Below are 14,760 nucleotides of genomic sequence, written 5' to 3'. Positions count from 1 at the left end.
GGGCTAAGCTATTGCCTCCCTTTAGTCTCATCTTTGCGTTTTCAGGAAGTATAACGACTCAAATGACAAGAATAAGCCTACCTAGAAAGGAAGTACTGGAAAAAGTAACCACAGGCAAGTGACAGTTAGGTTACTGGTTCATATTCAGCTCTGGCAAACAGCAAGGCATGCATAAATATTTATAGGGAGGGCTTTGGAGGATTTTCTTAGCCTCATTTCTTTGCATCTTCTATTCACACACGATTTCTAGGCTTGCCTTTCAAGGAAAGTGAATAGGTGCAGGAAAGACTCTCCACTTATGTTTCTAAATAGTGCATCTTTTTTAAAACATTACTTAAGCATCAGGTTTTAATTTGAACCTTGATAGTTACTTTCTATGCACAGTTCTGCTAAACAAAGCAGTATGGGTCCAAGTGCTGCATAGAATATTTTTTGCAAAAGCCAATTTCTTTCACAGAAGAGCTGAGCCTCCAGCACCTCTAAGAGTCAGTATTAATCTCTTCCTTCCATTTTCTGTTCCAAACATGGTAGATTTTTACAGTAGTAATAAATGACCATAGTAAAGACCTGTCATAAATGTTATAACTACCACAAGTCTTCAGCCCTAGTGTCAAGCAGATCCGTACTGAACAGGAATTAGGATGCTGGGTTCATACAGCAGCTCTCCAGACACAGCCTTGCTGAGGCCAATTTGCAGCAGCCTTAAAGTGAATATTTAAGAATGAAAAGCTTAGGGAATACAACAACAGTATCTATAGAAGTATATGCAAGCATTAAGTGACATTTTATTTGCTATAGTTTTTGACTACATTTGACCTGTCAGTTCACTATATTTTAATCGTAACTGCCATTCTGACCAAAGTGTGTATTCCCATTGCTATTAAAAAACAAGGAGAAAAAAAAATGCTCATAATCAGAGCAGTCTACAAATCTCACCATATTATATCAGGTATAGTTTATGATTTCTCTTAGAGGAAGATAACAGCAGATTACATGTGAAGGTAAAGGCAACCTTGAAGAGATTTCAATCAAAATCCTCTTTTAAGGAGTGAAGAGAAGTTGATATAAACTGTAAGGTCTAGCCTGTATCCACAGCGGGCCAAAGCCAGGATCCCAAGTGTGAACATTTGGCTTGGAAAAGACTGCAATATGTGTCAGAATTCTAAAAAGTTCTATTCTATTTTCAATGTTGCTGTTCTATTGAAAACTTTCTAAAAATGCACTGGCCACAGGAAATCAGAAAATGGAATTAATTATAAACAGGCCACAGCCAAAGAAATGCAAATATGTCAACTTGGATTCTAAATGAACTCCTCTACTTTGTGCTTTGTTTATGGAATGACAGAGGCTATATATATTTTACTATTTTTCTTACTCAATTACAGAATTAAAAGTGAACTACTTTTGATTTTTATAGATTGATATAATTTTCAGAATGCTGAAATCTTTAGAGTTCCATGAGCTCATTTTAGAAAAGGATGATAAATAATTAAGTTAATGATAAATTATTCCAATGAGAACCTTAATGACAAAACCATTAAATACCAAGATCTATTAGAGAACAGTCTGCAGTCATTACTACTAGGCAATGATAAAATGCTCTTAGGAATTTGGACATGTTATTATAAATTGTATTACTAAAAATATCTTTGAAAAAATAGAAGTCATTACAGTGGATTAAAAATCTTAGTTGAAAACCAGTCCTTGAGACAGCTTTTGAAATTTATTCTTAAAGAATCCATCTCTAATAGCAATTACTAGCTTCCAGCTATGGTGAGATGTATTCAGCAGAAGGGTATTTTGCCCCTTTAAATTTTTTAGCATATACATCCAGTAAATCAGATGCTATAATATGGGTTAAGATATTTTACTCAGTAATGAAAGTTAACACTAAAATCAGACTAATGAAGGAAAAAAGAGACTTTTTTTTTTCCTGAGTCAATGAAATCAGAGCAATCAGGACACCCATTACATTCAAATCAACAAATTCAGAAGGACATTATCATGTCATCTTTGCACAGTGTAATAAAGTTCCAGTCATGATGCACTGTTCTCTCCTAAACATATTTGCATTTTGAAATACAGTGCACTATTTTCTATCTCTTTCTAAACTGGGCCTACAAAACCTAGAAAGTGGAAAACACCACGCCTGCTGTAGTCTTTACTTCATAACTCAAAGAACGTACAAATTACAGTCAGGTGCCAGCAATGAGAATTGCTATCACAGTGATACACACAGAGTTTGTAAAAAGTTTAGATTCACAGAAACTTTGATACTTACTGGCTTAAAATCATTGATGACTTAATTTTAGCCCCCCCAAATACTTTTTTTAAATTTAGATGCTAAATATGGAAGAAACCTAGAAGAAAGCAAAACAAATTCCTTAAAATTGTAGGAAGCAAGCAGAAGTTTAAGATTTTGGCAGTTTATGCTTATAATTGCTCTGATCAATATTTTGTATTGGTTTGTATATCCTCAGTGTGGAAAGAAGGCCTCCAGGGAAAAAATTGTGTACTACTGTCTATGTTGGAGGATTTGTTAGTTTTTTCAAAGAAAGTACAAGCCAGATAATTAGTGGAAACTGAAAAATGTAGTAACTTTGTAAGTAACAGTTCCAAAAATATCCCTACAATAGTAAATTTATTTGCCACAGAAGTATAATGATTTAAATATCCACAATGTTGTAGTAATTTTCTATAACTATACCTGATAATTTTGTAGCTGGCACTGCATTGTTCAGGAAAACATAACTCACTTTTAACTGACAGTAGACTAGTTTGTTTTCTAGTTCTCCAATATCTTCTTTAGAGGGGCCCTATATTGACTTCATTCTTTCTCATTTAGAAGATCTAGATTTGTATGAATGGGATTTGGAATGCATACTACCAGCAATTAAGGATTTTGGCATTTTTATAAATCCAAACTCTCTTCATGCTGGACAAGCACATTTTCTCCTTTTTTAAAATAAAGTCTGCCTGGCCAGTAAGGGCTTACTGATGATCTGTATGAAAAACAAACTAATAAAAAAAGTTCTTCATGTTACAGATACACACACACACACACAAAAAAAAATGACAGAAGAAAACACAAACTGGTGCATTTGTAGATGACTGCATAGGCATTAAATGCATGATATATTCATCTATTAAAAGGAACTAAGAAAACAGCTGGATTGTTGAACATGACAGTGCTTATCAAGGGATGCAAGTCATCAAAACCACCACAACAGTAATTCACCTCCATGCCAATTTCTTCAAAACACATTATACGTATTTGTTATGATACAAATTTAGAAGAGACAGCTCAGGTAGCAGAACTAGGAGTGCATAGTGCATAGAATACCTATATTGCTTTCTCTGGTTTTCCTGAAAATGCTGGAGATAAAGCAGAAGTGTGTTTCCGCAGGTCCTTCACTGCCTTATCAAATCTAAACATCTATCAGGACTCTGAAGAATGACAAAGTTCTAAGAAACAAAAAAAAATGTGGTGTGCACCTCACAGAAGAAAGGTTGGTTACACCTTAATTTGTGAGACTTGTGCATACTCTACTCATTGTATCATATGCCAGCTTTAATGTTACATAGGATGGAGAGAGTCAGCACATTAACTAAACAGGAACTTAAGAACTACCTTGTTAGGCATTTGATCTGGAAAACAATTGTAGAGAATATTTTCTAAATATTTAGAACATATGATGTTGCACACCACCTGAAAACATGTAATTCTGCTTTGACTGCAGTAACCCTTATATGAACCAGGACAGATGTTTCCCCTCAAGGCTTTTCAGATATATAAGCAAAGCCATCTGGTTACTTACTTGAACCTAAAGAGTATGACCTCTCTTCATATTTGCATAGGAAAAAAAATAAGCCTTGTGTAAACTCAACTTTTTGTTAAGGAAAGAGACTAACAGACTATCATCCTTTCGTATTTTCAGTCTGTAATTCACTTTGCCTCATTGGGGAATTAATCAAGAGAGTTGGTTTGATTAACATGGAAATCAGAAGTTATTATTAGACAAAAAAGTGTGCTGAAAGATCATAGGACTACTTTCTGTCACTGAAGAGGAAGCTTGTCATTAACACCTGTAGCTGATTCACTCTTCTTATTAATATCCTTACTGTAACTAACAATAGTTGATGATGGAAAAACAAATGTTCTCGCATTAGATTACATATTTATTTTCATTAGCTAATGAAGAAATATAGCAAGATTCCAAGAAGATGCAGGATCAGCTACTACAAGACATGCATTACTAAGCTGTTTCGAAAGACAGAATCCTGAGAAAAAGTAATTTGGTGATTTATTTGGAAACAGAATGACATCTTTTGGTGGAAGAAGTTATCATTCTCATGACAACTTTTGTCTTGCCTTTTCCTACTTGTATTTCACAACACAGTGGGCTGAAACACAGATGGTGTGACCTGGCGCTACATTCACAGATTTACCTCCATCTAAAATGAACTCTTATTATGACTTAAATTTAAATTCAACAAACAAACATACACCTAGGATACTGATTCAATAAATATCTTAACACTAATAAATTCATGCCAAAATTATTTCATTTGCCAGGGCTCCTGACACACTTGAAGTATGTAACTTGACAATGAACAGTATGAAATGGCTTGTGGTCATGTATCTAGAGTGATAGATTCATAGCACAGTTCGGGTTGGAAGGTACCTTTAAAGGTCATCCAGCCCAACCCCCTTGCAGGTTGCTCACAGCCCCGTCCCACCTGACCTCGAATGTTTCCAGGGATGGGGCATCTACCACCCCTCTGGGCAACCTGCTCCAGTGTTTCACTACCTTCACTGTAAAAAAAATCTTCCTTATATCTAGTCTAAATCTACCCTCTTTTAGTTTAAAAACTTTGCTCCTTCTCCTATTGCAACAGGCCCTACTATAAAGTCTGTCCCCATCTTTCTTATATGCTCCCTTTAAGTACTGAAAGCATCCACCATTCCAAAGAATAACCTTATCAAGTATGAAAATGCAACTACATTAATTAAAAACAACTATTTAGAGATAACATAACAAAAATGTTACACAACAAAGCAAAGGTGATCGAACTGAAGGAGCCCCTCTAACAGGTTTTTTTTTTACTCTTCTACATAGCTGCATGCAACTATAACATAATTTTTCATCAGTTTTTCAGTCACCTTCCTAGGCAGACCTTTTTCAAATTCTACCACAAATTTACTTACAGGTATTGTTATGGATGCTTGCTTTTGCACAACATTGGGTTTTTTACCTTAAAAAGTTCTTTCACTTCCTGTTCTTTATAGCCTTTGTCTGTTAAGAAAGAGGAATTCTGTCTCAGACCTAGCTGGCTGGGTTAACCAAATCAAAATCATTAAAAAATTATCTTCATATGAGATGCATGATACATTTTCTTTTTTATTCATTACATTTTTTAATGTTTGTATGTAACTACACACCTCTGATGACTGTAAATGAACCTAAAAATCACACAGTATTTCAGCCAAGATATTACCAATGTCAAAGCAATGGCATTAAAACTCTGCTTTTCCTGGAAACACGGTCCTAATTAATTCCAAGTTCATCTTTGCCATTTTCAGTCACATCACCTCTATAGCATTCAGTTGATTTGGGATTAATTACTACATTCTGACTTCTGGAGCCTTGCCAGTTGCTCCCGAGTAACATCTAGCTTTCAACAGGAATTACTAAAAGCATTGTTATTGCTCCCTGTCCTATTAAATGACCTTCAAATTCTAATCCTAAAAAAGAAAAAAGTTTTCAGTTTTCTGAAAAGTCAATTTTCCCCAGCTTATCAAACACTTCTTCTATACAGAAGTACATCAGATATTTTACAGATGGTCAGGCAGCTAGATCAATACTTGTTTGGATGTGCACTATTTCTGTTGTGTGAAAAATTATCAAAGGTAGAACATTAACACAATTTAATTTTCATAAACTTATGCTGCATTTCAACTAACCTGCCATTTCCCGTCATATCTTCAGTCATCCTTTCCTCTCTAAATCACCTACAACATCTTGCAAATTATTGACTAGAAAGTTTTGCCTTACATTTCCCCAGCATAAAATGTTATACCAAAGCAGACAAATGATCAAAAATCCTTGCTTAGGGGCTTGCTACTGGAAGTTTCAGTCTCTTCAGTAAACTGAAATGTAGATGATATGGCGTTGAATTATCCAACTTTGCTTCCATCCTGAATATGTAGATATCTATATTTGGTTTTCTTTTCTTTGTTCTATGTTTGATAATATCCTTTTTATGGAAAATTGAAACAAGTGTTTCTTGGCTAGTGACTATCTTAGCTTTAATTTTACTGTATTTTTACTGCATGACAGTCCTGATTCTCTGACTAAAGAATCATGTCCCATATACATAACAACTTTAAAAAAACAGACAATACGAAATTTACTATTTCAAACTAAGCAGCAGAAAATATAGTATCCATAGAACCCAAGGGGCAATTATTAATATTGCAAACAAAGAAATGTACAGTGACATCTTCAGCACTTCTGTACAATTTTATAAGAGAGGAAGTGAAAATCTACAAGACACTGGTAGAACTAGTGCCTGTTGTTACTGTAGAGAAAAATAGTGTGGCAATAATTCAGAATGTATAACTTAATTTTAAAGTTTCTTATGCTTTCTTATTAAAATCTAATAAGCAAGAAGGACAAGCAGAAAAGCAAATAAGGAAATTGGATAATGATTAAATGATCTTAACAGCCAGTGGTGAATTGCCTGATTTAATTAATTTCTTGCTTAAAGTACTATTATTTTTTCTTTGATCTTTATAATTGTATTACAGTGTTCCTTGGTTAGACCAGATTCTACATATTCTTTTATTTCTAGCTCTTTCAATTGTTGCATTATATAATTCGTAAGCTGCTTTCCTTTGATACTTTCTGCACTTTTTTTTTTAAACGCTCAACTACATTGAAAGTTATTTGAAAAGTTATTTGATATTTTTAATATACCTGGTTTCAGGGATAAAAAAAAAAAAGAATATGACTATAGCTACCTCCTAGCTATCTGATATTTCTTACTTAATACAGATAATGCTTTATATAAAATAAGTATATTAATTATAGGTAATAAGAATAACTTTGAAAACATGCAGCCAAAATATTTTAGTCACATCAATCCCAAAATACATAACTCGACTCATCTAGCAATTCAATGGGACTGACATTGTCAGCATACTTAATCCTCTGCTATAGCTATCCAACCCTAGGGAACTGCCTCCAGGATTAGAAATGCTGTTGGCTGTGCTGACTTCATGCTAATGCATGGACAGTACAAGTATTTCGAAATCTACATCTTCTTAAACCTGTTTAAAAGCTCACTCCTCTTCTAGTTTCAAAACAGTTAATTATTCCTCTCTTAAAATGGACATCCTGATGGAGTCAAACTTAAATTGAAGTTACAGTTTGTGTTTTTAAAGGTAAAAAAATAAAAGTGTCCTTTCAGTTTTTTTGCCTATGAATGAAAAATGAATACAAACCTTTTAAAAAGAATAAACAGCTAGTTGATAATGGCTACATTAATGTAGTCTCATTTGTACTATTTTAGCACAGAGGTACTGCCCTACTCATGAATGAATGTTTTCACTGGACAGCTCTCTAACTCAGTTTTAAATATGCAAAGTATTACATATTACAGTTGGGAATTTAAAGTGGTTGTTGAGGAGGGTCATGCATTAGGATAACAAACTGGAAGTGCTCAAATTACCTAGCTTACCAAAAAAAAACCAAACCCAAACAACACTCCCCCCCCCCAAAAAAAAAAACAACCAAAAAACCCAAACAAACAAAAAAAAGTGAAGAGGTAATTGGATTGCATCCTGAAAATACCTAAATGAGAAACCTGCTTTCCAATCAAATAGGTAAAAATATATTAAGATGAAAGGACTGGAAGCTTGTGCCAGGCGAATGTAGACTACAAATAAAATTACTTTTTTTTTTCCCCAGCAATGAGAATAATTAACTACGAGAACAATATTACAGGTTGTGGGAACATCAATGAAAGTTTCAAAACTCAAATAATCTTATTAAATGAATGAATATGAATTTATCTAGAAAATACGTTGGCCTAGTTCAGCCAAAATCAGATTAAATGATGCCAGAAGTCAGTTATAGAATTGGAATCTATTAAGAGACCATACTTTCTCTAATCAGGAAGGTATTTTCACCAGTGGCAGTACAAAATGACTATATCTAATCATCTTCAGAACAGATTCTTTCAAAACACACTGTGTTGAATGGAATTTATATTTGATAGACTACCAAGATGCTCAGAAACTTCAGTCTTAAGAAAATGTCTTTATTAGGACAACAAATCTGTTGGATACAGAAACATACAAATACCTGACGAAAGTATATTTCTGCACCTCTACATTGTATAACTTCATCTGTGTATACATTTTATGAAAGCACGGAGCCTCCCCTTACCAATAAACTGGTAAAAGCAGGAGTGAGAAATAACACTAACGGTTATATTTTTATCACTCAGGTGTTTAATGTTTTAAGTAGAGTCTCTATGGAAAACTAACATGAGACTGAAGACCATGGAATTCACTAGATACATATATTGTAAACAGTATTTTAAATATCTATCTTGAAAATTCTGTAATTTTCTGTAAAAACCTAGGAACTACTTAGGATACTAAACATAATAATTTACCTCTTCATAGGGCACTGCTAAATGCTTCATATGAAATAAACTGAATGGAATGATACATTAGAGAAATAAAGAAGCACTCCACCTCTTTCAGCTATAGAACAAGGTAAAGGGAACATGCAAGCCATCGTAACTGGTTATAAATCAATGCAAGATTTTGCTGCAATTTTAGAGGGAATGAAGATGTGACATTTAACTTAAAGTGGATAAAATATTGGGAGGAAGGAGAGTGAAGAAGGAGAGAGCAAGCATTTAATCTCCAGTCCAGAAATCAAACTAACAGTAGAAATGGTATTACCAACTACCTGGCAAGAAGAACCATCTGCAGAATATTGTGAGAAAAGTGAGAAGTGCAAAGCAGCTGAACAAGCACAGTCTGACGAGGTATAATTTCAAACTGCTTTGTATTTTTCCCTTTTTCAATTTCACTTTTACTAGCACTTGCTTTTGCTGAGCTGTGAAGTCAAAGGCTGATATGAGGGAGTGTTGGGTTCCAGTGAGGACTCTGTGCCAGCACAAATCCATGCTTCTGTACTTGGTGAGCAAGACAGTTTTCAGCCCTGGAAAATCTGTAAGACCACCACAAATATGCAAGCCTTTCTTTTGTGAGGTTTCTCAGCTGCCCCCCAAGTCTTTAATTTCAAATGAGTTATACCTCTTTTTATGAGCTGGTCTTGGTAGCATTAAAATATTGATTATGTGTAAATTTAATTAACTGTTGCTTTTGACTTATTCTAGTCCTCTAATGGAAATAATGGTAATTACAAGCATGATATTGATCATCACAACTTGGGTGAAGAAGGAACACAGCTAAGTATGGTTTGCAGCAAAATGTACGAGAAGTGACTTAAAGGGCGCACTTGAAGATCAAAACGATACTTAAAACATTAAAACTTCCAGTCCATGAGGGGAGGAGAGTCGGACATCTACCTCTGAAACATGCAAACACTCCATATTACTGTCTGACTTTCCAAAGTCAAAATGAAGGCAGAATGAGACTTTCCCAGCCATTTCAAAGGAAAAATAAATTTCTGAAATAAACAATTTGCCACTGATCTATTTTCTTAGCTGGTTATAAACTTCAGAATGAATAGTTAATAGTGAGTTTTGTTAGGAAAAGGTACTTTATGCCACTTGACTTGGCTGTTGGTACTGTGCCCTTAGCTGGAAAGGGATTACAAGTATGGAAAACCTTGGGCTTGTTGTAATAACACGCATGGAAAGAGTTGCTACTCAAAAAGCCAATTCTTGAGTAGTTGAATGAGGAGAATTTCACCTACGGGAGTAAAGATTAAATCAGCTCCGTCACTTGAAGGATACGTTTGATGAAGAAAGCCAGTCTAATGCGTATTTCAACTTGTAACTATGACAACTCATAGAACTTCTCTAATATAGATAAGAGCTGCATGTTTCATTAACATTTTAAGTGTAAATGAATAAGTCATACTTCTTTTCAAGAGACAATATTTGCTCTCTAATCATAAGATTTTAAGTCAGACTTTCATATTTCTACCTCACAGAAATGACAGACAGAAAGAGATTTCTTATTTTGCATGTGCTGTGTTTGGAGGTGGGTTTCAGCAAGAAAGTTAAATGGCTAAATTATAAGCACGTTAGGAAGTTATCAACATCATGGTCACAATGCTACTCATGCCTAACAAGTAATAAATACAAGTGGTCCTTTCACCTGTAGTTCCAGCTACAATGCTTCCATTTTTCTGCAACATATATATATATTTTTTTTTTTTTTTAAAGGGACAATCCCTATGACTTAAGATAGTACCAGGACAACATTTGATTGCATTTTTTTCAGTAATCTTCAGCATTTGCATGAACATCAATTGTAAGGCAGCAGCTTGTCATCACAAAATAGGATGAAGAATCATTCAGCCTTGGATGAGGCTCTGACAGCCTTTTAGATAGGCACTCTGATAGGCTTTTCAAGATCAATTAAAAATAATTTAATCTAAAAGTTTAAAAAATTGTTAATTCTTCAGTAAAGTCACATGTGTTTCAAGTCAGGATGCAATTCTATGAACGTTGCAGAAATATATTATTCCTGCATTTCTACATAATATGAACTGTAGGTTTGTATACTTACAGTACACAACACCACTACAACTGTGAAAGAAACTGAATGGCAGACACATTTGAATGTATGTAAATCATGCACTGTAATACCTTAGGCTCTGCATACACTTCTGCACACACATGCCTGTGTGGTTTTTAACAGATTAATAGTTACACTAACTTTATAAAACTGCTCATCTGCTTAAAAATAAATCTGCATGCAAGAATGACAAAAGCAAAATCTGACAGATTTCTATCATTTTAAGTGTTTACATTTTTTCCCCCCAACAGATTCAGGATATATGGCTGTTACAGCACTTTTGCATTTTTAATCTGAATCCCATGTTAAACAGAATGCAAAATTGAGAAAAAGTTAAACTAGCTGGCATATCCATAACAAGAAGTCTCAGAACTTCAATGAAATACTGTAGGATCTCCTTACATAATGAGTATGATGTTCAACAGCAGCTGTGCAAAATGTAAATTTGGCTTAATCCTTCTGGGCTGGTTACTGACTCAATTTATGCCTTTTCTTATTATGCATAAGCAACGGTTATGATATTTTAAAAGACACAAAAATCTAGTTTGGCAAAGTTACCTTCTAAAAAATATTACCATCTCTTTAGTAATGGGAATAGGCAAGACCTGCAGAACAGAATTTCCAAAACACTTACCACAGTTTGGTGGTTGACCTGGATCACCTCATCACCAGCATGGATTTTCTTACACTGGTCAGCAGGAGACTAAGGACAAGAGATAATGATAAAATTTACATGGGGGGTATTGCGGGGTAGGGAAGAGCAGGAATTAAAAAAATGGATGTTGAAGGAGGCAAGGAAACTGTGCCCAAAGAAGTGTTACTGCTGTCAAGTAACAAAAACTGATCATTTTTACAAATTGTCTTTATAAGGAACCATGTTTTTTCTAGTTACAGATGGCAATTTGATGAAGTAATCTAGAATCACACTTCCATTGGTGGCAAGCAGCCTTTTTGACTGGTTGAACTATTATACTTCTTTACCTCTTTGAAGGGAATATGAGCAGTTACAGTGTTGCTGGGAATACACTGAGTGAATTTACATCACATAGAAACAAATCTATTAAGTCAACAAATACTGCATGATCAGGGACAAGGCTGGACCAGCCATCTGCATAATAGAAAAACAAGCGTCTGAGTCTTTTATGTAGCAGTTCTACTGCTTAAGTGCACTGAAGATAGACTGCAAATACACTACAGCTCCAGCACTTCCAGGGCAGTACTCAATTAACCATTTGAACACAAAAATGGTAATTTAGAAATGGATAATGTTGCTGACAGACTAGGTCTTCAGGAGATTTTATGTATTTATACACACACACACAGACACACTAATTCATATATACTATTCACATAATTTTTTGATCACTGAGCTGAAAAAACTCCCTTATCCTAAATATTGCTTCTTCTGATCACATTAAAAAGGATTAAAACCCATTGAAAACCCACTTGAACATGGTCAACTACTATATAGCGAACCATTTTAAAATGCTTCGGTGAAACAAGATCTTAATTCTCTAAGAGAAATCTGTAAAGCCAGGAGACTTGGACAAGGTTGTATGTTTACTGTACTTGTTAGATACACAGTCAGAGGGAGAGGAGGACAGATTGTCCCATCTCAAACAATGCAGAAACATTTAAAGCAAAATACGCTCCGAGTAACAGTTCAAGTTCCCTGTCCAAGAAAGCAGAAAGAACCCTAAGAAGGGCAGAAAAAGAGTCACTCTCAGCTACAGAGAGTGGTCTAGCTCTAATACTGTTGAAGTGGCTCCTCACAGAAAAGGAGTTATGTTACAAAAACTTAGTTCAGTTCCTGGATGTCTTTTGGAGCCAGCCTATAAGATAAACTGCCCACGGCACAAGAGCCAGTTGTCAAATGAGGATGAAAAGATTTATCTGAACTGAAAGTGACTTGTAGAAGCTTATATTCATGATCTTGCTGCATACCAATCAAGACTTCCAGGAAACAGGCAAGAGCTCCAGCTGAGCAGTCTTCACCAACCAAAAATCCCACCCATCATTTCCATCCCTTTTGTGGATGGAGATTAAAAACATCAGATAAACAAATAAAAGAAACAGAGACAAGAAGAAACAATACAACAAAACCCTAAATCGCCATTGGGAAGAAAATGACTGTAATTTCTTCTGAAAAATGCCAGAGACTCATCTATGAGGAGGTCAAATCACTCTCCAATAGTCAACACCTGCTGAATAATCAATAGATTCTACATATACACAGCTGCTGGGGAGTAGTAGGAAACATCATTAATTATTCAATCAGTAAGAAAAACCAAGCCAATAGGGCAAAGAGCCAAGATATGACACAAGTGAGTCCAAGTATGTTATAGGTGCTATTCCAAGCACAGCTTTCACTTTCAGCCTACTGTGTACTTACTGCTCTAACCTTGTGCCACTCAACCTCCCCAACACAAGCTACATTCCAGCTCCTCACCTGCTTGATCTCTGCTTGTTCTTTCATACGGGCTTCCGTGTCTCCTGTAGTGGGGAATCCAGCCCTTGAGCTAAACTACCTGGTCGTTACAGCCAGATCTCAACTCCTGCCATCTGAGTCCTTCCTTCTGCACTAAAATAAAAGGATTTTACCTATGTAATTTATAGGATAGTGTGAAGAATTACTGGGCTCCAATGTCACTTTCTCCTTTTAGTGGAAACTTGCAGAATTTTGGCAGACTGTTCTTTTGCACAGGACTAAACGTGTAACAGAAAAATATTTCTAGAATTCCATGTGAATACAAACTTAATTGCTTTCAACAGTGAATGAAAGGTAAGCAGGTAACTGAAGTAAACACCATCATTCATACTGTTTAACTTCAGTTGACATTACTTGGAAAAGCAAAGGCCTGGCTCTTTCTCTTTTTAGCTCCTTTCCTGACTTTGATGAGGCTGAGCTAATTATTATCATTTAAAATTAAACACTGGCTCTGAGGTCAATTATCCCTTCAAAAGGAATGAAAAATCCATTTGCTGAAATGCCAGAAATTAAATGTCTTTGAAGCTGGTTTATCTGCACATGTGATTACACTTTTAGCAATAACAAAAAAGCAACTTCTTACGGTGGTGTCTTATCAAAAAGTTTTGACATCTAAGGTTTAGTCAAAATAAAAATAAAAATTTTAGTGCTGGCAATTTCTCCTGTGAATTTCAATTATAAATATGTTTTCCCTATAAACTGCATTATATTTCTGAAATGAACTGGAATTACAGTTAAAAAGTGGATTAATTATAGCATGAGTGATCTGATCTATGAACACAATCTGTAGCAACACAATCAAGATGGATCATTCATAAGTTTCAGGACCCAAGACACACATACAGTTATTCTGAGATTTCTAAATGCTGTCAATGCCATTAATATAAACAAGTAAAAAAATATTTTAAGTTTAATTTGCATTAGACTTTTCTTCACAAATTATAACACATAAATCATCAGGCTTTCCATGGGTTTGCGCTGTCTAAAAGCTGAGTGACAAAAACTGTATAAATCAAGTAGTACAAAATATCACATATGAAGCTCACCTATATGGGCCAGCATACCAGCAAGTATTTACATCTTTGGCTAGCTGGACAGTACTAATTTTATGTTTCTTGGGTGTCAGCATTACATAATTTCAATATTATCTTTATAAAATCCAAACCTGTATTTTATCCAGCTATAGGCTTTTAAACAGATCCAAGACTGAATGAAAACAGCATGACTAAAATACTACATGAAAACCCAAAGGGATGGGTCCTGTTACAAAGTCTGTCATAATAATTAGATCGCAGCAGTTGAAATAAACTTATTTTTTCCAAATTTATGATTATGAATTACAAGTTAACAAGAACAATATTTAGAAGGTACTTTGTTATTCTTGTCACACTGTTTAGTTTTTCTGCAATCAGTCATACTGATTTATGTACTGCAGCATTTCTGCATGTTTTTGGTTCGGATTTGCCCAACCCTTCTGGGA

General features: G+C 34.9%; 1 protein-coding gene across 3 annotated transcripts in view; it reads right to left on the bottom strand.

Moving 5' to 3' along the window:
- The window catches only part of LOC308053679 (connector enhancer of kinase suppressor of ras 2-like), a 212,566-nt gene that overhangs the window by 76,507 nt on the left and 121,299 nt on the right, over window positions 1–14,760 (bottom strand). For all 3 annotated transcript variants that reach the window (XM_080365216.1, XM_080365214.1, XM_080365215.1), the window contains exon 8: window positions 11,427–11,495. In XM_080365216.1, the coding sequence (XP_080221342.1) occupies window positions 11,427–11,495 (69 nt within the window). The remainder of the gene's footprint in view (window positions 1–11,426; window positions 11,496–14,760) is intronic.

Source organism: Falco punctatus (genome assembly GCF_963210335.1).
Source record: "Falco punctatus genome assembly, chromosome: 15".
Classification (NCBI taxonomy): Eukaryota; Metazoa; Chordata; class Aves; order Falconiformes; family Falconidae; genus Falco; species Falco punctatus.
Note: the sequence above shows the minus strand (reverse complement) of the source record. Positions and strands in the feature narration are given on the sequence as shown.